We start from the raw sequence: 21,327 nt of genomic DNA, 5'->3' as shown, positions 1-21,327 counted from the left end.
CGGTCATCTGATTGACATGATCGTCGGTGGACATTCACACTCCTTCCTGTACTCGAATGACACCGGTGCACCATATGATGCTAAAACCGACGTTATCGAGGGTGAATATCCGTTGATCGTGAAGAGCACTGTTAATTCGAAGCAGATCCCAATTGTTCAAGCTAAGGCTTTCGGGAAATATGTCGGCCGCATCACAGTCTATTTCGATAGATTCGGGGAAATCAAGTATTGGGAGGGAGCTCCAGTCTATGTCAACAATTCTGTTCAGCCCGACGCTAGAATTGTAGAGGACATGCAACCTTGGCGTACAAAGCTATGGACAATGGGCTCAACTATTGTAGGAGAGACCCGTGTCCGTTTGAATCGGGATAGTTGTCGAAACTTGGAATGCTCCTTGGGAGATGTCGCAGCCGATGCCTATGCTTTGCAGGTAATTTGTTTTGTAACCAGTGAACCGAATATTTTACTGAATTATGTATGACTTCTAGTGGACAAATGCTACCTTCAGACCGCTGGCGATAATTCAAGCAGGAAATTTCCGGAATCCGATTCCAATAGGACGTAGGTTTTTTTTATCCGTTATCTCATGAATTGTATGCAAAAATCAGTAATCTTTTATTTTTATCGTTCAGAAATCACCAATGGACAAATTATTGAAGCCTCACCGTACGGATCAACTGTTGATTTGATTAGAATCAGCGGACAAGACATTTGGAACTCTGCTGAACATTCCTTCACATGGGACATAGAAAACCGAACTAACTGCCTACAGGTATCTGGACTGCGGATTAAAATCGACTTGACGAAACCTTTCTACAAGCGGGTTGTATCCATCGATGTCAGGGATTCTGCTCAACCGAACCAAGATGTGTATAGCCCTCTGGACCTTACGGCCAGCTATTACGTTGCAGTTCCTTCATATTTAGCTGACGGAAAAGATGGCTTCGCATGGATGAAAAATGCAACCAGTCGTTTGGCGGGTCCTATTGATACAGATTCAATTACAAATTACGTCGCAAGCGTTAAGATAATCGATAATTTGAAAACAGGTAGGGTGCGAGTCTGTACAGTAAATTGGAACTGTTCCACCGATCAACCCCTTCCATTGAACGAAGATGGAACTCCGATAAAAGTTTAAAAATGGACATCAATAAAACGAGACGTTTGGCGGAAAATGTGTACTGAAGTTTTATTTATACGTTCTCTTCTCGCTAGTACGGGGCTTCTGTTGAATACAATTATTCTAGAGTAGGTGGAAGATGACTGAATAACATTTTACAAGTCAATGAAATAAATGATATACATTTTAACTATTTCATGTTTAGTTGAATTACACTACTGAACTGTTTGAAAACGTTATAATCAATAATATGAATGTTTTTACTCAAAATTGAATTGTTTTTCGAAAGTCATTATAATAAATAAATGATTCCAAAATTTTTTGAAAATTTTGCAAATTGTGACATCATGCACAATTGAGTCAATAAGCACATCGTAAAAAGTTCAAGACTCATCAAGAAGTTAAAGATTTTCATAATAACTTCATATTATGAAAAAAAAAACTGAACTTGCTCCCTATCAACTAACAAATTAGTTCAAGATCATTCAAAATGAACTAATTAGATGCAAAATTTTCATTACTTGAAAATAAGTTGTCGACAACCAAAGGAAAACTTTCATTGGTTTTGGTACAAATAAAAATTACTTTGTATCATATTTTGTTTTAAAACATACATTTAGTGCAAAAGTCAAAAACCTTTTCATTCAAAAATTAATATTTCGAATCATTAGCATAATAATTAATTCAAGGAATCAGTTTTAACATGGAATTCTTTAAATCCAAATCAGTTTTTTTTTTATCAATGAACCAAGGTTCCGCTGCCTGTGCATTTATGTAATGTATCAATGACCTTCAAAAGCGCATTATTGATCTCAAAGAATAAAAGAAAAAAAGTTTTAGAACATACGTATGGCTTCGCAAAACCAAAACTAGCAATTCCAGTAATTATCGATAAATTCCGCATATACAAACCGCCATAGGTTGCTACGATAGTTTCTTGTAATTTTAAACCTTCCCACATAGTAGAAATAATCTTTAAAATGCGGCATTCATTCTTATTGTAGGGGAAAGTGTTCCTAAATGCGCATGTTGGGTAATATGCGCATACAGCCGATTGAAGATATGGCTAGAGATTCATCATATCTAATCAGTGTAGTTTGACGGTAATACGCTTTTAACACATGGCATGAAAAAATTAAATTGTTATATAAAGTCGAAAAAATTTAAAAATTCAAACAAGATTTTTGCCAGTTTTGTTATAATATATTGAACTTTAATTATTGTGCGTACAGATTCTGTGAACAAAAATTTTAATGGTTTTTCTTTCTTATTCATCTGGAAATCGGAAATTCAACAAATTGAAGCTTTTGGCAAAGTTGTGGATGATAATATATTGGAATAAGAGACAGGTTCTGAATGCCCATATCAAGGCAGGTTAAATGCCTATATCAAGAAAAATAGATTATTCTTATAAATTTTTTACTTTCTATCATTTAAACATTAAATCTACGCTCAAATCACGATCTTACAGCGAAAAAAGAAGAACTTCATACTGATCCGATAAAAATACAATATGAACAAAATATTACCATGAAATATGCCCATATGGCATACTTAACTATGTTTCATGCAAAAGAACTAATGATGTAAAAAATTTCACTAAAATTTCAGCCTTGACATATGCTCAACTTCCATTTCTACCGTTTTCAATTAAATAATTTCAAAATATTGCAAGTGTAAATGAAATATAGCTTAAAACATAAATATGCGCATTTAGCCCGCCGGTTTCGGAAATCGGCTATTTTGACTTCTTTTGTTATAAAATTATTTTCACAAAAACTGTACGAGATTTTAACAGAAAAATTGCTCTTACGTATAGAAAACAGATGTCCGCTCATGTGCATATATGTAGTTTTCAGACTCCTATCTATCGGAATATGGGAGAAAATGAGTGTTTTCCTTAATATGCGCATATAGCCCGCCTCTCCCCTACTGGGTAAATCTTAAACGTTTTATAAAGTTCATGCAAAACAAAACTACCAACGATTGACGTGTGTTGGCTTTAGGAAGCAATGTTACCACAGATCAAAGAGTTCATTACAAAACGTTATGAACTATGAATAGTAGTTAAGCATGTTAAAATATAACCACAGTATCTGTATTTATCAAATCGTTTTTCGGTAACAAATGTGATTACTTCATCGAACAATTGTCGAAAAAAAACTAATCTTCCACATGTCATCAAAAAGTAATTGCTTCAATCTACAATAATTGGTTCGGTAGTATAATTAAACAAGTTTCTCACCCATGAAACAAGTATATTTAAAGCTCACCGGAATTTTCGGATTTCGGTTTTGAACAGTGAACAGCCAGACACGATGTTGTATTTTTTAATTCCTTTTGCTCTGCTGGTAAGTAAAAATCAAATTCAAACTTTGGGACCTATTTAGTATAATTTCAAACAAAATTGTATAGAACAATAAAAATTACAAGAAAAATTAAATTAGTTTATAAAAAATATCAGAGACATCACACGTAATTCATAAAGCAAAATAACATGTAGTTCAACAGACCTAAATATCAAAACAAGAAATGTATTATCATTTCACTATCAGAAAAATGTATTAATGTTCAAAAGATCAAATATTCTTCAGCTATCCATATTATTTTCTTTATCTAAACCAAAAGATTGCCAATTTTGGGCAAAAGTAAATGTTTGGTTTTGTCATTGAACTGATTAACGTCACACGCGTAGGAAAATCCACCAGGAATGTAATCTTTTTTCCATTTTAACCAACTTATTTGATCAGAAATGTCATCACAAAATATGTAGTTGCTTTCTATCTCTTCCATACTTGCGTGTGGGTTGTTAACACCGATTAAAACGATGCCCGCATCGTTCAGTTCATCGTGAATAATTTTGTAAAATACTTTCGACACCGGTACTCGGCCGCCATTGTTTGGATCGAAATCTAAATATATAGATTGTGGATCTCCGTTGGCATCCAAAAGTTCCAGCGTACCATAGGTTCCGGTGTAAACGGTAACTGTGAGATTTCGCCTAGCGATAAATTCTTTGATCCCAGTTTCGATCCGTTGCCAATTGTAGCCGTTAAACTTTTGCCACTGCGGGGCGACGTTCATGAACCAAAAAGTGGCTCTCTGTTGGGCGCTGAAAACAAAATCTGCCTTAGCCGCTAGATGACCTCGAGCAAAAAACATTTCTCCTTTCTTAGACAAAAGCTCATCTGTGCGATCTTGAGAGCCGAGGATTTGTTCCAATGTATTTCGTTGAGATTCAAAGTTATAAAGTTTGTTCATATTGAGTTGAGGATAGAAAGTTCCCTGGATGAAAGGTGGTCGCTTCGTTTGCTGATGATATATATTCCCAGGAGTTAACTGGTGCTTGACGTAGTGTGTTCTAAGTGAATGCTCATCAAAACAGATCTCATAAAGCGGGACAAACGTTGTGTTGACATTAAAGCCCACTCGAAGCAGACTGGCTCCATTGAAACAATTAAACTCAGTACGAATAACTTCATGAAAAGGAGGACGTTTACATGTCAACTCTGATATCCTATAACTTTCACCGTTTAAGCTGAAAAGATTGGCTCCATCACAGTAGGCTGTTAGTGAATTATCTTCTGTCTGGTCAGCGAAACCATGTGTGCAAAACAATTCTATCGATTCACCTTTACGGAACAAAAGGTCCGATGATTGTTCAACAGGCGTATAAAATTGACCAGTTCCAGGGACTAGCAAAAGCGGGTGCTTTACAGTTATATCTTCTTTCAAAGATATTTTGCATCCTAAAATATAGATTAAAAAGATGTTATAGTTCATAAATTAATTTCATCTTCTTACCTATATCCGCCGAATCAAATTCGTTTTCAGAGTAGGAGAGCAAACCATCTTCAGTTGATGTTTCGATAACAGTTTTCGCAGAATTGATATCAATTTTAGGTACAAAAAACAGTAACGCCAATGCGGTGATAAACGCGCTCCACATTCTCTTCAAGTCGCTTCTCTGAAATTGAGACGCAACTTTCACTTCAGTATGCGTAAGCGAACTAATGTAAAAACAACCGCTAATTTTTAAAGCTTCCAACAGTCAACTTACCACGATCGTCGGAATCAGAATGAACAGTGGTTCCCTCTCATCGATCTAATGGATGAATGAGAATAAGCTCGGCAAGACTAACCAAACCGCGTAAGTTGAATGAACCGAACGACTTGAAACGCAACGTGCTCGATATAGGGTTAACAGTTTAGGTGAGCAATACCACAAAACTGGGAAATAATAATTATTAAGAATTCCCCCAGAATTGTTAGCAGTTACAATCTGAAAATTTTCAATTGAAAAAAAATAAGAAGAACAAAAATATAGTTTCTCCAGTTGATGATATAAGTCAAAACACATACGAGTTGCACTTGCACATTTGAAAAAAAACACACACAAGACCACCTAGTCCTCCCACATAAGTAACTACCAATCACGATTTGCAGAATTCATTTGAAGCTTTTGTTCCTGTTTCCTCGCCTGGCACGAGTTTTCATATGCCAACTTTATCATTCACAGATAAGTTCCGATGCTGTTAGTATAGTAGTTCGGCAGGTGGATTTCAAAAACAATGATGAGTACGCCGAGGTCTCCGTCAGGCTGCGTAACGGCACCGACAAAGCACGTGGAAGTACCGTACTGGACATGGATACAAACATACGCAAAGGAATCTCCGAAGGCATGCAGGTGCAGATCGAACTCGCCAGTAAAGTAGGAAATGAATACATTGTGATGCACAGTACAAAAATCGATATCTGCGGCCATAAGGAAAATCTTATGGCTGATCCACTCTACTCTATGCTGATTGTTGAGATGACAAAGTATGGAAATATGAGCATCGATTGTCCGATCGAAAAGGTGAAGGAAGCGGTTGTGCAAAAAAGGTTATAAAATAAGGCTAAATAAAATTGTATTTACAGGGAAATTACTTCGTTCGTGGTTTTCATGCGGATGATGAAAATATGATGGTGAAGATGGCTCCCTACGGTGATTATCGAATGGATGTTGATTTAAAACATTTGGAAAAAGGAAGCAAAGAACCAACTCCTGTGTTTGATATGAAAATGTACGCTACTTTCATGGCAGAATAACCACGACAAAGTGTAATCAAATAAAAGACGGATTTAGGAAATAAAAATATAACGGTACAGCTTGTTCACCTTGAAGAATATTGTAAATAATATATGACAGAATAAAATATCACTGTTTTTTGACTTGCTGGTTTTGCTTTGCAGAAGGAATTTTGAAATTTAGTTTTAAGATGTATGGTCCGTTGTCAATTTTGGCGGAGATTGTTCGTATCTTGGTTCCATCAGTTTTGAAATTATTGCATTGACTTCCAGACGAAGAATTCGCATTTGTGGTCGTTCTTTTGCCATTTTTTAGCTTTCCAGAATCTATTGGAAAGAAGAAATTTTCGAGTTATGCAAGTTCTAATTTTTTATCGATGTTTTGTAAACTGACTCTTAAAATCAGTGATTTCTGTAATAATGCAAATAGTGGCAAAAAAAATCGATAAAATATAAATTAAAAAGTAAGATTAAAAAATTTTTTGAAATAAACAATAGAAAATGAATAAATCTAAGAACAAAATTGAAAATTCATAACACATTTGGAGACAGAATGAGTTCATTACTATTTCAAATACCGCTTTTAGGAAAGGTGAGTTGTATTTAATCTCATTCGTTAGTACATATTGTGAAAACGGGTCTGTACCTACGTACAATGGTTTAACTTACAATTCATCGTCGTTATCCTATCGTTAACACCGAGTGATTGAACCAGTGGGTGGGGGGCTTTCTTACTCTGCTTCTGCCTATCGTCGTGCTGTGATGCCATTGCCGGGGACGGAATCAGCCTCAGAAACTGTCTCCACTTTCGTTCTTTACACAACCTGCTTTTTACGTCAATGGTGCTACTCTCATTAGTGCCGATTGCAGAAGGTACACCATTTTTCGAAACCCTCCTAGGGTGCCAGGATTTCTCGGGGAAATAGGATGAAACTTGGCTCATGCCTGCATCTAGTGTCCTAATTGGCGTTTTAAACCGTTGGAAATCATCAATTGTCGCCGGGAGGGTGGATCGACAATTACTGATACTGTCCTCCTTCCCCGGCCAATCAAACTCGGATTCATTGTCTGGTACGTTAAACCGGCCGCCTAGTGTATTTTTATAAATGACTATCATTGACCTATGTTCATCAATTTTGTCAGCAGTGGTTCCGGATGGGTGATCGTTTTCTTTTCTCTTCCGCTGAAGTGGTTTACCATTATCTACTTGCTGCACAGATCGCTGTGAAGCTTGTGCTATAAATTTATAAGGGCATTTAAATGCTTAATGAACGTTACCAGTAGAAAAAAAAACGATTAGAAAAATTTAGGCCTATGTTAAATATGCAAGTTTCGGAAATCCCAATCGGTCACCTACATTAAATGAGGCCCTTAGAGTCAGAGGTAAGTGCATAAAAGCCGATATCGAGAAAAACACACTCGAAGCTCAAACAGTTCCACTAAATTCCACAGCCATTTTTTGGGGAAAATATTATTGTTCCTACACTAACTTTGTGAATAAAAATTATCCGTCTATAATCTTTCAATTCTTAAATATTCTCTCTCGAAGAATATTAAATTTCACCGATGTAGCCGATAAAATAATTTCAAAAAGCTTTTTTTTCTTCTTTTTTTTTCAAGGGTGTAGGCAGTCAATCTTTTTCGGCATCTTATTTTTTAACAATTTTCTTCTGGGAACAGCAACTTTTAGAGAGGCATTTATTTGATGCAATAGCCAATAAGAAAAGATTGACTGTTATTTTAGTTAATATCTTGGATAAAAGAGGAATCACTTTCAATGCGGTTAATTGAATTCAAAGTAAGTTGATTCAGGAACTAAACAATTCCACTTGAGTTAAACAACCATATAAGAACTTTTCTAAACGATTCTATTAACAAGACAGTACTTTTTGTCTGATAAATATTCATAGGTTTGATGAACAAAGCAAAGAGATGTAAGTGCACAATTTGGTGCCAGAGGAGCAGGGGTAGTGCAGCACTAGTACCCCTCTGGCACCAAATCAAATGGGATTTCTAGTAAGTATGGTTTTTTTTTCATTGTAGTCAAACCTGTAAAAAACAATAAAATAAAATTCTGATTTAAATAGCACACGATGTTTTGTTCCATGTTGTTCAACTCAGATTTTCAATTTTTGTCACATAGCCTCCTCTGGCTCAAAGGGCCTCAAATAATAAGTAAGGGTGTTCGGATCAAAAAGTGGTCAACTTAAATTCGCCGTATTTGTTCTAATCATCCATATAAAAAACCTGAACTCCCTTCATTTGGTGTGTGTCTGTGATTGTGTGTGTCTGTGATTGTGTGTGTCTGAGTACGTCTGTGTTTGTGTGTGTCTGTGTGTGTCAACCCGGGGAGTTATTGCATACACGGTTAGACCAACGCAGATCAGCGCAGAGGAATTTTCAGAAAGTATCATTCATTGTTTCATTGAATGAAATTATACTGTTAAAATATTAATACCTTGTTGTAAACTTGGAGCTACTATTGAATCGATTTTAAACACTGCAGTTTTTCCTGCGTTTATTGTTTTTGTTGTTCATGACTGCAATCATCTTTACATTCATCAGACGCACCTTTACAGTATGTTACTGTACTGTACAATAATAGTAACATAAATAAAGTAAGTTAAATAAAGTAACAAACCTGTACTATCGTTTGGTGTGGATATTCGGCTTGAAAACATCCTATCTTCTAGCATTGGAATGGATTGCTCATGCCGTGAGATGCTCTTCATGTTATCAGAATCAGTGTTAAGTTGTCTCAATATCATTTCTGTAGCCCGTTGAAGCCGCATGTCGATTGAACAGGAATAGTTGGATTCTATAACATTATTCAGTTGAGAGTTACTCAAATCTGAAAACAATAGTGTTGGATCAAAATATTAATGAAAACCAATCAAAGTCGAAACCTCGAGTTGTGTTCAGGATACAGTCAGTTTGGAGTATTTCAGCTGAACGAATAGATCCATTTTCCGAATAACTTACGTTACGAAGAGTTAAAACTTGATTGCTGCCATTCTCAAGAACTCGATTATCTTCATCGTCTTTGACCGGCTTCTTGGAACGCAGATCATCATTAACTATGGAGAAATTATTTGAAATGAACAGAAATACCTAGTTAAAAGCTTCGCCATGTGTTATTTGATGATAAATAATACCGGCCTAAAGCACACAACCAAATCCTACTGTGTTCTCGCTAACTTATTGAAAATAACGCATTGTCCGATCCGTTTTGAAATTGACTTTAAAGAAGCATTTAAGGAATGCCAATAAGTTCTACGAAAAGTACCCATTCTATCAAGTTAGCTAAATATTTTACACACTTTTCCAGTTTTATAAATCAGATGACAACGGCAGTAGTTCGATTTGGCACTGTTTAAATCATATCTCGCAATTACGTTTCTAATTGTCTTTCTCATTGTAAATTTACCTACATATAAATTATCGGTATTTTGCGTTCAACGTGGAGTAACATCAAAGTATTCATTTTCATAATCTCGTTGTACACTACGCCATGGATAATATTGCTCAGAGGACCAAGGCTATGCCTTATCATGCGAAAATTTTATAATAAGGTACACCGGGGTAAGTGGTGTATACTGTGCACTATTTTTTCAAACTTTTAATGCAGAATGTTGAATTTACTTGTTATCTATCAAATAACTGTAAAAGAGATACGATTCCGACAATAGCGGATGTTCACAACGACTTTTTGTTAATTTTCTAGATTTAACTACGATGTCGAGTCGATGTGCATTTTTTCAATTTTAAATTTCTCGTTAACTAGCTGGTTCTTGATGAAAAATTCACATTGAAACAATCCTTACATTCGAAACAACCAGTTAGGAAAAGAAACAGCGGTCAACATGAATTTAGAAATAGTTTATCTACCAAAATCTAAAATTTTAGGGACGGCTTTATACAGACTTGATCCACTGCTATGTTTTCATTTATTTTTCTAAAGGTTAACTATACGAAAAACCGTCCCCACCTACCCCGTTGTACCTTAACTGAAATAAAAACGAATTAATACATCCTTCGTTTTAAAACTACAATCTCTTGATTTTTTTAATGTTTAATTGATATTGATTTAATGGACGTTGGGAAGAAATATGAAATATGCTTTTCATATCCAAATTCAAAAATTTGTTCTTCGATGAAAATTTCCATATAAAATTGCAACGCGTTGTGCTAATTTTGGAATCAACCAAATCATCTCTAATTTTACATTGATGCTTGATGACCCAAGGCATAAAAAAACATTTGGCAGGCCAATTGTAGCAGCTGTCTAATGTGCATAACAGTTAGATCTAAGAATAATCAACACATATCTTTTTTACTTGGAAATCAGCATATTGGTAACGAACCTGTATGGTTTTTCGGTTGCGGTACCTGACTAATAGGGGTAACGTCTTCCGATACTGCAATAGTTTGCTCATGCATTGGAGTTATCTCCAAAACATCAGGACCAATATGAATTTCCTCTAATATTTCTTCTGTCGCTTGCTGAGGCCGCATATTGATTGAACATTGCTTGGGGTCATTATTATCATCCAGTGATGAGTTATGTTCATCTAAAAGCAGTGCCCAAGATGAAAATGAATTTCATAACTAGACCAACCAAGTACCTTGAGTAACGTCAGAATTACTGTCACCATCATTTTGATGTAATTTTGATGAACGAATGCATCCAATCTCCGAACCTTCTTCGGTACGTCGATATGAATCTTGATCGTTGATGTTATCTTCAATAGATAAATTTCTGTTCTTACCGAATGCCTTCTTGTGGCGCACTTCGTTTTCTACGGAGACAATTAGTTTTTTGGATCACCATGTAGATACAAAGAAAACAAACCTTTTTGATCTCTGCGGTGAGATATCTGATTCGAAGGTATACCACTGATCATAGGTATACTGCCTTTAATTATAGGAATGGATTGCTCGTTTAACGATGTTTGCTTAGCATCATTATTAGAACCTTCCATTATTTTGTTAAATGCTACCCGCAGTTGCGAATCGGTTGAATAAAAGCTGTTGCTAGAACCATTGGCATTACCCCCCAATAAGGTTTTTACATCTGAAATGAATTCATCAAACTGAAATGTATCTATGTATAAGTTAGATTAATAAAACTAAAACAAATACCTTGAGTAACATCAAGAATTCTATCACCATCAGTAAGAAGCGCTTCTGCTGAATAAACGCGTTCATTCTTCGAACCGTTTCCGGTACGCAAAATAGAATCTTGTTGATTTGTGCTATCTTCAGAAGCTCGATTCCCTATATTAACTTCAATTCTTTTCTTGAAACGCACGTCTTTGTTTTCTAGGAAGAAACAATTTCAATTCAATAAAAACATAGCTGAAATCACTTAAAAGCTGTATTGCAGCAACTGTAGTTTTTTTTTACTATTTTGAAGAAATTTATTAGGTAAAGTACATTAATTGTAATTTTTTATGGTTTCCATACTTGCAATAATCGTGAAGATAGGGAAATTTTCAAAATTGGTGTTTAATTGAAAAAAAAAACATTAGCTACCTTCAGAGCTCGAGGATTGTAAACTTGAAGTCTCTTGCTTAGAGCTCATTCTTCGGGTTTCTAGAATTCGAAATAGTTTCAATAATGCAGATCTATAATTGAATACAGGAAACAATAAAATTACTCATTCTCTTTCCATTTATTGATGTTTTTACTTCCGGGTAAGGCACATTCGGTGCTTCCAGTTCATCTGAGAAAGTACCTGTAAAGGTATACTGAATGAATGAATGAATTTTTTGTCAAAATTTATGTTTATTTGTAGTGCGTTGCGATGTTTATCGTTATCTAATTTAGCAATGCAAAATCGTTGCTGGTATATCGAAAAGAATCTACTTATATCTACTTATAAGAAACCTTACACGATTCGTTTATTTTTAATCCACTTGTTTCAGAATATTTTTCAGTATCTATTACGGAACTCTGTTCATTTTCTTCTAAAAACATTCCTTCGGTCATGTCTTTACAAATCAGATACTTTTCCAAGGAGTAGTTTTTTTGCTCAAATGTTGTAATCTCATTGCCCATCGTTATATTTGAAGCATTATGAAACGCTCCATGGCTTTCGGATGATTGAAGATTCGAAATATCGTTGAGGTTTCTTTCGGTCAAACTTTTATTGTAACTAGTTTCTTCGGTTGCACAATGTTCCATGTACATCGCAATTCTATGATGAAAAATTAAAAACAAAACTTATTATTACTTGTTCTGCTTATTTGTTATTCTCAACCAGGTAAAAAGATTGAGTGTTTAGGTAGATAGGTTTAAAAAAATGTGCATTATAGCATGGACAATTTAATTTTAATTTTATCTTACATAGTTTTATATTAATTTTAAAAGTTAATGTCGAATACTAAAAGCTGTATTAGAACGTCGAATACCTGTTATAATCTTGCTCCTCTTCTCTTGAATGTACCTGAGCAAATCGATCGTCAGTAATAATTCTCCGTAGTTCCTGTAGCTGAACGCTATATTCGTTTGCTAACGCTTCATTGCGTGCAGCTCTACCATGTTCTTCGTCAAGTTTGGTTGACAAATCTTCTACTTGCTCTTTTAGGGTTTTTAATTCTCTGTTCAACTGACTGGTAACAATTCTTTGCTGCTCAACTTCAGACCTGCTTCCTGCCAAAAGTTCTTGTAGTCCGTCGACAGCAGCCTTGTCACCCGTCTTAGCCAACGAAAGTTGCCGTTTAAGAGTAGCATTCTCTTTGTTAAGTTGTTCACGGATCTGAGAATGCTCATCAAGTTCGGCTTTTAGTTTATCTTTCTGTAAATCCAGTTTGCTACACAACTCCTTGGTGGCTTCTAAATCTTCTAGCAAATTATTATTCTGATCCCTGAGGCTTTCGATTTCCGATTCGAGGGAAACAACGTTTGAAGAAAGTTCATTAATTTGCCGTTCGTAAGATTTAATAGTTGTTTCGCGGATTTCCAGTTGCTCCTGGGCCTCAGCTAGGCGATCTTCTGCCTCTTGCAGTAGTTTTCTTTTCGGACGAACAGTAATCATCCGGAACGAAATTCGTTAATAATAATTTATATTCCGAAAATCGATACCAAAGATAGAGAAAACAAAAATGCATTAGTTGGGAAATAAATTGGCAATGGCGATGGGAAAACTAATTATCTCCTACGATAGCATCTACATCTACACCTACTTTTCGGCACACAATCCAGTGAATATAATATTATTCGGAGAACATGAAGAGAAATATTGAAAATTGAAAAAAAACCATTACAAATTACATAGAATTACTGTTATCCATCAAACACAGATGTACTCTAATATGTTATGTTTCACTAACTTATTTTATAGGGAATATCTTTACACTTACTTTGCTTCGGCACTTTCAGCTTCTAGTGTATGATTGCTGATTTCCAACATATTAACTCCTTCAGTAAGTGATTTATATTGTTCGAGTATGTTTTCACGTTCACGCTCCTGTTAGAGTTTTAGGAATTTAATTATGAGTTAGTACATGAAAAGAATAAATAAATAAATATTATCATTTGTCACACTTTTTAAACGATTAAAACTACTGAAAAGACAATTTTGTATTTTGGCATAAATTTCTTAGTGAGAGGTCATTGCAGTAGAGAGTTGACTGAGGAAAATGAACAATTTCAATTTCAAATCAACTGAATAAACAGAAGAATACATCTTCCATATTTTCTTGGAATCGAAATCGTCCCTCCTCCTAAAGCCGGAATTATTGCGCTTCTCATGATAATTACCTTTACACACAACAAGTCTTCAGCTCGTTGAATTTCCTGAACATAGTCGCGTAGTTGAGATTTCATCCGTTCTACTTCCTGTTGGCAATCTGCCAGTTTACGCCTTGTTAGAGTTAACTCAGAAGCTGCATCGCTTAATTCGTTTGCAAGACGGCTGACAAGTAAATGAAGATTACGAGAAGTTAAAATTAAAATGCAACAAAATTGTTATTTTACATATAAGGTACACCGGGGTAAGTGGGGACGATTTTTCGTATAAGGTACACCGGGGTAAGTGGGGACGCGGGGTAAGTGGGGACGGTGGCTATAAAAACAATACTGTCAACTATTTTTTCAAACTTTTAATGCAGAATGTTAAATTTACTTGTAATCTATCCAAAAACTGTAAAAGAGATACGGTTCCGACAATAGCAGATGTTTACGGTGACTTTTTGTTAATTTTCTGTTTTTAACTACGATGTGGAGTTGATGTGCATCTTTTTCAATCGCAAATTTCTCTTAAACTAGCTGGCTCTTGACGAAAAACTTTACATTGAAACAATCCTTGAATTCGAAACAACAAGTTAGGAAAAGAAACGACGATTAAAAATTAAGAACAAAGAGTTTATTTTCAAAAAATCTAAAATGTTGTCCCCAAACCCTATACCTGGGGTAAGTAGGGACGGCTTTATATATACTACTTGATATTTACACATTTTGTCAATTTTCTCTCCTTCATTCAATACATTTTAACTTTATTTAGCATTCGGATCATGAAAAGTTGGGAAAAGTACTGAAATAAGTATATATTTTCGATAAAATCGGATGAATGCGAATGAAAAAGATGCACATTAACTCCACATCGTAGTTTAAAATAGAAAATTAACAAAAAGTCATCGTCAACATCCGCTATTGTCAGAATCGTATCTCTTTTACAGTTATTGGATAGTTTACAAGTAAATTTAACATTCTGCATTAAAAATTTGAAAAAATAGTTTACCCCGGTGTACCTTATTGTATAATTCAAAACACTTATTCATAAGCAGGTTTAATCCATTTTGAGCCTAATCCTAATGTAATTTGATTTTCACGATCTGTCAAATTATAATGAATAACTACCTAACTAACTATTTAAAACGAATAATAATCAAATTTTCTCAACCAGCTTACCTGGTGTGCCACCTTAGAATTATGTTCTGGAAATCTTATTTTAAACAGATAATACCGCAGATGAGGTACTAAAGATATTTTAAAGATTACGACTTGTATGTTACACAAGTCTAAACAATGTTTGATCACGATGGGACGCACTGTGGAGTCAAAATGGCCCAGTAGCAACAAGGCGATGCTGCCCGCATTAACGGCCGCAATGCGCGCCAAAACATTCGTTTTTTTATTTACCAAAAGAAGGTCCGATGCTATCGATCCATGTCATCAGGATTCTGAACAAATATTATGATTGAAAACTTAGTTTCATAACGATTTTTGCGATACATGGTAACGAACCACGTAATGAAATAGGATTAAGTCACGAAACAAAAAAAAATTAAGCAAGATAATTGCCGAATATTGAACAGATAAAACTTTATTTACCTACACCCAAAATTCAGCCTCTGTGCCAATGGCGTGTAGTCAATTACATAGCATCATTGGTACAGGAAGATAACGCGACCGGTGCTGATTCGATTTGCTCCCACCGGCATTAATCTCCCAAGTTAACCGAATTGCGTATGTCTGAAAGAAACAAAATAAAAACGCTTTCGCGTCCCTCCCTATCGCATCACAAGACGAAGAAGGATGGAAATAAATATCGGCAAACACCAGGCAGCCGGCGAACCGAGCACTGAGCGTGTGAATGTAGCAAAAGCAACAACAAAAACATCCTTCTAATTCAATCCCTTCAATCCGCCGGCAAACAACCACGGCCAAGCTGTGCGTGTGTATGCAGTAAAAGCAACAAAAAAAACATTGCTTCAATTCAATCCATGGGCAAACAACCACGGCAAAGCTGTGCTTGTGTATGTAGCAAAAGCAACAACAAAAACATTGCTTCAATTTACCGGCAAACAACTACCGGCCAAGCTGCCCGGCTTTAGCAGCTGTGTATATGTAGCGTGTGTATGTAATAGCAGGCAGTAAGCAAAGCACAGTTCTCATTCAATGTGTTTCCCGTTCCTTCACTCCCGTTCCCTTTCCCGTTACCATCGCAAGACAAAGGACTACCTTGAAAGGCGGCCAAACGCCGGGAAGCCACTGTCGTGCGTTTCTTTTGTGATTGATCGGTGGCAGAATACCTATGACAAATATCCCTCTTCCTGCATGAAGGTCAAATAGTACACTGGTTAAGATGTCGGTCTGGCAAGACGATATGGTTAGTGATTAGAGTTCGATTCTTCCTACGGGCGCTGTGGTTTATAGTTTTATTTTCTTGTTTCTGGGATGAATTATCCAATAGGAACGAAATCCCATAAAATGTTTTTCTTGTTTCGCTTGAATGTAGTGGTCATGCATCATTTTAGTTGGGAGCCGAGTCCTTATGCCAGTTACGGTTTTTCAAACATACCGTCTTCGGCACAGTGCACATTTCAGGGCATTATCGGCACAGAGATTTGCTAAATAGGCATTGGATTTTTGCAACCTCTTCTATGGGTGTAGTACTTAGTAACTACGTTTATTTTAATTCAGTCAAAAAATAAAATAATCAACTCAGGAAGAACTAGATTAGTTTTTCCAAAAGTTTTCACTTTTTTTATACAAGGGAAAACGAAAAAAAAGTCAATTGGCTAGAATCAAATCCATTTCTAAACCAACCAAAATTATAGTCAGTCGTATTGAAATAAAAATGAAGCGATAAATACAAACGCTTAGTTTTCCACTTACCCATTTTCTGTTACAGTATTGTCGTGCGAACGCTTCAGTGTCGCCACCTGTTTTTTCAACGTATCAGTTTCCGTGGAAGCGCTACGCAATGTGCTTTCCTTGTGAAGATTGTCCACGCTTGCGTTGCTGAAAAACATATGGCAGGTTCAGTTTTGTTAGATATGATTATTTGCGGGACCTATTGAGCTTATTCATTCCTAAGCAATGTTATTATGAAAAATTTTTCTTTATTTTAATGGTTTATATCGTTTATTGACTGCATTAAACTTTTATAGGTTAAATGACTGCATTAAACTTTTCTAGGTTAACATTTAAAAATATTTTTTATCTTTGAATTTAATTGTTAATTTTGAATAAAATGTAATAACACATAACCTACAGCAGTACGAAAGCTGATTCATATGTTCCCAATCTATATGGCTTTTGTCAACTTTTTGTTGCGTATAAGTTAACAAATTGCTTATTCAGTTTATTCACTACCGTATTACGTGATTTGTATTTTTAATTATCTTGCGGGTTTCAATTTCAACTGCCGGTTAAGTTTTGTTTTACATATATTCCAAATTTCTCGTGAACGTCCGACGCTAACCGGATAGTGATGGTCATACAATGTCAATGACGCTCTAAACGTCTGTGATTTTACCGTATGTATGCGAGAATGATCAGAGCTCGATTGAAACATATATATAGTAGCGGTGTAGTTGTGGCAAAAAATGAGTCGAATCAGCATCTTTAGATTAGATTGAGTTATCAACTTATCACTTTGTTATATCTAATCATAAAAGAAATCGAACTTACAAAGATGTCAATATCATGTTCTAAAAAGAATACAAAAAAGAGTAGAAATAAAGGAACGGAAAAAACTATTTCTCAGAAAAAGCATAATAAATTTTGTTCTGAATGAAAAATTATATACGGTCAAGTTGACACACTGTTCTCCTAATGTAGGTACCTACTTATTATATAGAGATTGAATATGTGCTATGAGGTATCGTGACAAACCGCTCCGACCCTGACCTTCCGTCTATGTAATAAATTAGCAGCTACAGTAGTGACGATGTTTATACTGCCCCTATTCGCTAATGAGTCCCATGTGTGAAAACTGAAAAAAAACGCTTGTAAAGTTTGAAACTCGTTTTAATGAAAACAATCATACGTATATTTGTTGATCATTTTTATCATTCGTTCAGTTAGAAAAGAATCCCACATTTCATATGCTCATATTCTTTACCCTCGAGCAGAGATTTTCCACAAATGAGTCCCTGGGCAAATATTAAAAGCGCTGCTGGTTTGAGATATGGCAAATACTTTTCTAACAACTCTAACATTCGATTTCCTGCATGATGATACAAATTTGTATTCGAAAGGTCCTGATATAAAACTGATTTTAATTGACATGTAAACGACAAGGAATGTCGAAGAAGTAAATTAACTCTTCAACATTATTCACAAGAGATCCCTTTTAACAGGAAAACTAATTTGTTGAGCGTTGTTTTCCCAGATCTGGCTGCCAAAAACCGTGAAATATTTTTTTAAGTTTTTATTTATGATTAGGAAACAAGTTTCTTCGAAATTATTTTCCTACTTTAATACATCCAATTTTCAAATAATCAATGTTTTAAAACATTTTTTAAAATTTATTTAGTTGGCTTCCTATAGATTCCTTCAACTGTATCCTCTAGAGCTAAAAGTTGCTCATGAGACTCGTTTGCGAATATTTTTCACATGGGACACGCTAGGGGTCCCGAAATTTTGGGACAAAGTTTCAAAAAAAATTTGTGTTATGTTCATAATTGTATAGAAATTGGAAGCACGCGTACTGTCACTTCGAATTAGAACTTCTATAACTTTTTATTACGTTGATATTTTTTGATCAAAATTTTGGCGAAAGATAGATCAAGTATCACACTATCATATGACCAAATTTGAGCTTTCTAAAATTCAATCTATTCAAATCAAAAACTCAAATAAATATCGTGAGATTCTGATTTCAAAGGACAAATGGATTGTTTATCATATTTTTTCTTTTAATTATTGCTGTCGTCAGACATTTTTTGACTAATTTGTGGATGGAAAAGATATTGTTCTCATGATCCCATCGATAGTGCTTTTCAAAAACTTCAGACATGCTAACTTTATGTTTTATAAACACTCTGCAATATTTCAATAAAAAGTGTAGCGTTGTTTCTGAGATACTGCTGTTTGATTAATAAAAGTCCAAAAAGTACGATTTTCATAGAATAACTGTATCTCAGACCACACAAACTCAAGAAAGCTCAAATTTGGTCATATGATAGTGTGATAGTTGATCTATCTTTCGCAGAAAGTTTGATCAAAAAATATCATCAGAATAAAAGTTATGGATGCTCGAATTCGAATAGACAGTACGCGTGCTTCCAATTTCTATACAATTATGTACTGTAGGCAGTCTTCAAAGAGCAACCCATGTGCGATGTGTAGATAAGTTTATAAACACACTTGAACTCTACCATCATAGTACGTGTTGAACTTTCTCATTTGTAAACATATTTGAACTCAAGTGTAGTGTGCAAGATTGAGTTTATGTTCAAAATGGGTACGCACTCGCATGTTTAGAATGCAATCACAGCAATCAAGTATTGGTATAAAATATCCTGTCCACAGTATTTGTTTTGAATTTGACTATTTACAATGAACTTCTAATGCACTGCGACGTTCGAAATTTTTGTGAGTGATGGTATCAAGTAGATTGACCGGGCCTCCACATCTGATTAAGATCGCAGATTACGATCGTGCTAAGAAGATTGTTACGGAGGCAGTCGGGGAGGATTCAAGGAAGGATATAAGGCGATCATCGAGCAGTATCGTTGCAGGAAATTTTTAATGCCTTATGAGAGCTTTTTTTTAATAATTCTTTTTAACATTTTTTAGATAAGCGGTGATAAGAAACGGATTGTATGGAATCATTTCCGATAGAATCTGGCTGATTCAGTGTTGGGTGATATTACTTCATTTCCCCCCTTGATTCGAAGATGCTATTAAGGCGCTACCTCAAAAACGACAGACGACCATTTTGATCTGGAAAGTTTAGTCTAGGCCACTACTCGGCAACCTTTGAAACCGGAAGAGCCTAAAATTGAAATATTTCAAGTTAATCAATAAAGTAAGAAAAAATAAAAAAAAATACGTTGAACATTACTTCCCGGTTCCAAAGCCCCCCAGAATTGAAACAATCAGAAGGCATATTTTGTTCCCCTTTATTATTGTGCTTATTATATTATCGAACACTCAAATTCTTTCATACTATGTTATAAGCTGATAAATTTTTTTTTGAAAAATATCACTGTAGCTAAACAGCTTTGAATTACCCGAACGATTGAAAGATGAAAAGAAGAGAATGAGTCTTCATTAATAGGCGCTTCTTACTCAATGAATTATCTTGATTCGAAAAAATTAGCATTCGTGCCAAATTTCATGAAAAAATATGAACATTCTTCGAGATATTTCATGTTTCACATTGATTTTATAAACCTTTAAAACCTCTCTCTCCTCTTTTAAAATTGGGGTCTTAGATACTGTAAATGGTCGGCCTTCAATCAGACTTAGCTGAGTATCGTAAGGAAATTCTGGAACAACTGAATTTGAATCTCGTGCTATTCATATACGAGATAGAATTTGGAGCGTGTTCTTGTTTATGAACATTGAAGACTTCTTTCTTTCAGAAGACAATTGCACCTTAACCTCAAGAGCGATGATTTTCAGTTCGTTTAGCATTCCCCATCACAGGGTAAATTTTTTTCTGTTACTCAAATGGTATCCAAGTTACAGAATCCAACTCAGCTCGAACACTGACGACTAGTCTGTGTACAAATATCCATGTTCGCACTAGAGTGCAAAACATCGAAGCACCCAAGTACAACATTTACGCTCGGGTTGCTTTTTTAAATAAATCTATGTATAGAAATGCATGCAAGCTCATGTTGAACTTGCGCCTTGAATTTTGTACCCAAGTTGAACTTGGAGCATGTTTTCGTGAAGACTGACTGTAGGTAATTTGGACCACAAGGAAGAGTTTTCCATTGATGCCTCGAAAATAATAGAAATGCACATGGGTCTCTTATGTCCTATATGGCTTTAGGGGCCGATTTTTATTGATAACTATTTATTGTAATGGGTAATAAAAATGTTTGGTTTAAATAACTTTTGGAAAAGGTTCTCCAGAATCTAGTACAAAATGTTCAAAATGCTATGAAAAAGGGTACTCCAAAATCTACTGCAATAATGTTCAAAATGCTATGAAGTAAATTTCAAATATAAAATATAATAAGGGGGAAGGAGGGCAAGAAGAGTGCCTTATTCTTACGCGTGGTTTAAAAATAGAAAATGAGATAAAAAAACTGCGATCTTATTGGTAAATGACAAAAGCGGGATGAGAGATAGGGGATAGTGTTTCTTAATGCGTCTACCGGATTAAATGCGCCTACAGCTGTTTGAAGAAATAGCTGACAAAAAAATATCTAATCAATGCATTTTGA

At 35.2% G+C, this 21,327-nt stretch overlaps 4 protein-coding genes across 7 annotated transcripts; 2 read left to right on the top strand and 2 right to left on the bottom strand.

Annotated features, from left to right (window-relative positions):
* Nucleotides 1-6: 6 nt before the first annotated feature.
* Nucleotides 7-1,193, top strand: LOC129760832 (apyrase-like). The gene is made up of 3 exons (XM_055758504.1): nt 7-430; nt 489-561; nt 633-1,193. The coding sequence occupies exons 1-3, from the start codon at nt 17-19 to the stop codon at nt 1,136-1,138; spliced, it is 993 nt and encodes a 330-aa protein (XP_055614479.1). The 5' UTR covers nt 7-16; the 3' UTR covers nt 1,139-1,193.
* A 2,267-nt stretch (nt 1,194-3,460) lies between these two features.
* LOC129760834 (uncharacterized) lies at nt 3,461-5,320 on the bottom strand. Its single transcript, XM_055758509.1, has 3 exons — nt 5,181-5,320; nt 4,925-5,087; nt 3,461-4,869 (listed from the first exon to the last, which is right to left on the bottom strand). The coding sequence occupies exons 2-3, from the start codon at nt 5,067-5,069 to the stop codon at nt 3,737-3,739; spliced, it is 1,278 nt and encodes a 425-aa protein (XP_055614484.1). The 5' UTR covers nt 5,070-5,087; nt 5,181-5,320; the 3' UTR covers nt 3,461-3,736.
* On the top strand, nt 4,369-6,308 carry LOC129760835 (uncharacterized). The gene is made up of 3 exons (XM_055758510.1): nt 4,369-4,416; nt 5,640-5,978; nt 6,041-6,308. Exons 2-3 carry the CDS (start codon nt 5,766-5,768, stop codon nt 6,209-6,211), a joined length of 384 nt encoding a protein of 127 aa, XP_055614485.1. The 5' UTR covers nt 4,369-4,416; nt 5,640-5,765; the 3' UTR covers nt 6,212-6,308.
* On the bottom strand, nt 6,271-18,222 carry LOC129760833 (early endosome antigen 1-like). 4 transcript variants are annotated; one of them, XM_055758505.1, is made up of 15 exons: nt 16,814-18,222; nt 13,955-14,108; nt 13,555-13,661; nt 12,604-13,206; nt 12,085-12,389; nt 11,850-11,927; nt 11,726-11,785; nt 11,333-11,512; nt 11,043-11,264; nt 10,816-10,989; nt 10,555-10,761; nt 9,097-9,267; nt 8,832-9,041; nt 6,860-7,426; nt 6,271-6,517 (listed from the first exon to the last, which is right to left on the bottom strand). In XM_055758505.1, the coding sequence occupies exons 1-15, from the start codon at nt 16,948-16,950 to the stop codon at nt 6,321-6,323; spliced, it is 3,372 nt and encodes a 1,123-aa protein (XP_055614480.1). In that variant the 5' UTR covers nt 16,951-18,222; the 3' UTR covers nt 6,271-6,320. The 4 variants fall into 4 exon arrangements, with proteins under 4 accessions (XP_055614480.1, XP_055614483.1, XP_055614482.1 ...); XM_055758508.1 differs by lacking the exon at nt 6,860-7,426; XM_055758507.1 differs by lacking the exon at nt 16,814-18,222 and having other exon boundaries at nt 12,604-13,373; nt 13,955-13,980.
* Nucleotides 18,223-21,327: the final 3,105 nt, after the last annotated feature.

This window comes from Uranotaenia lowii, unplaced genomic scaffold (genome assembly GCF_029784155.1).
Source record: "Uranotaenia lowii strain MFRU-FL unplaced genomic scaffold, ASM2978415v1 HiC_scaffold_780, whole genome shotgun sequence".
NCBI lineage: Eukaryota > Metazoa > Arthropoda > Insecta > Diptera > Culicidae > Uranotaenia > Uranotaenia lowii.
The sequence above is the reverse complement of the archived record's forward strand: the minus strand, read 5'-3'. Positions and strand labels throughout refer to the sequence as shown.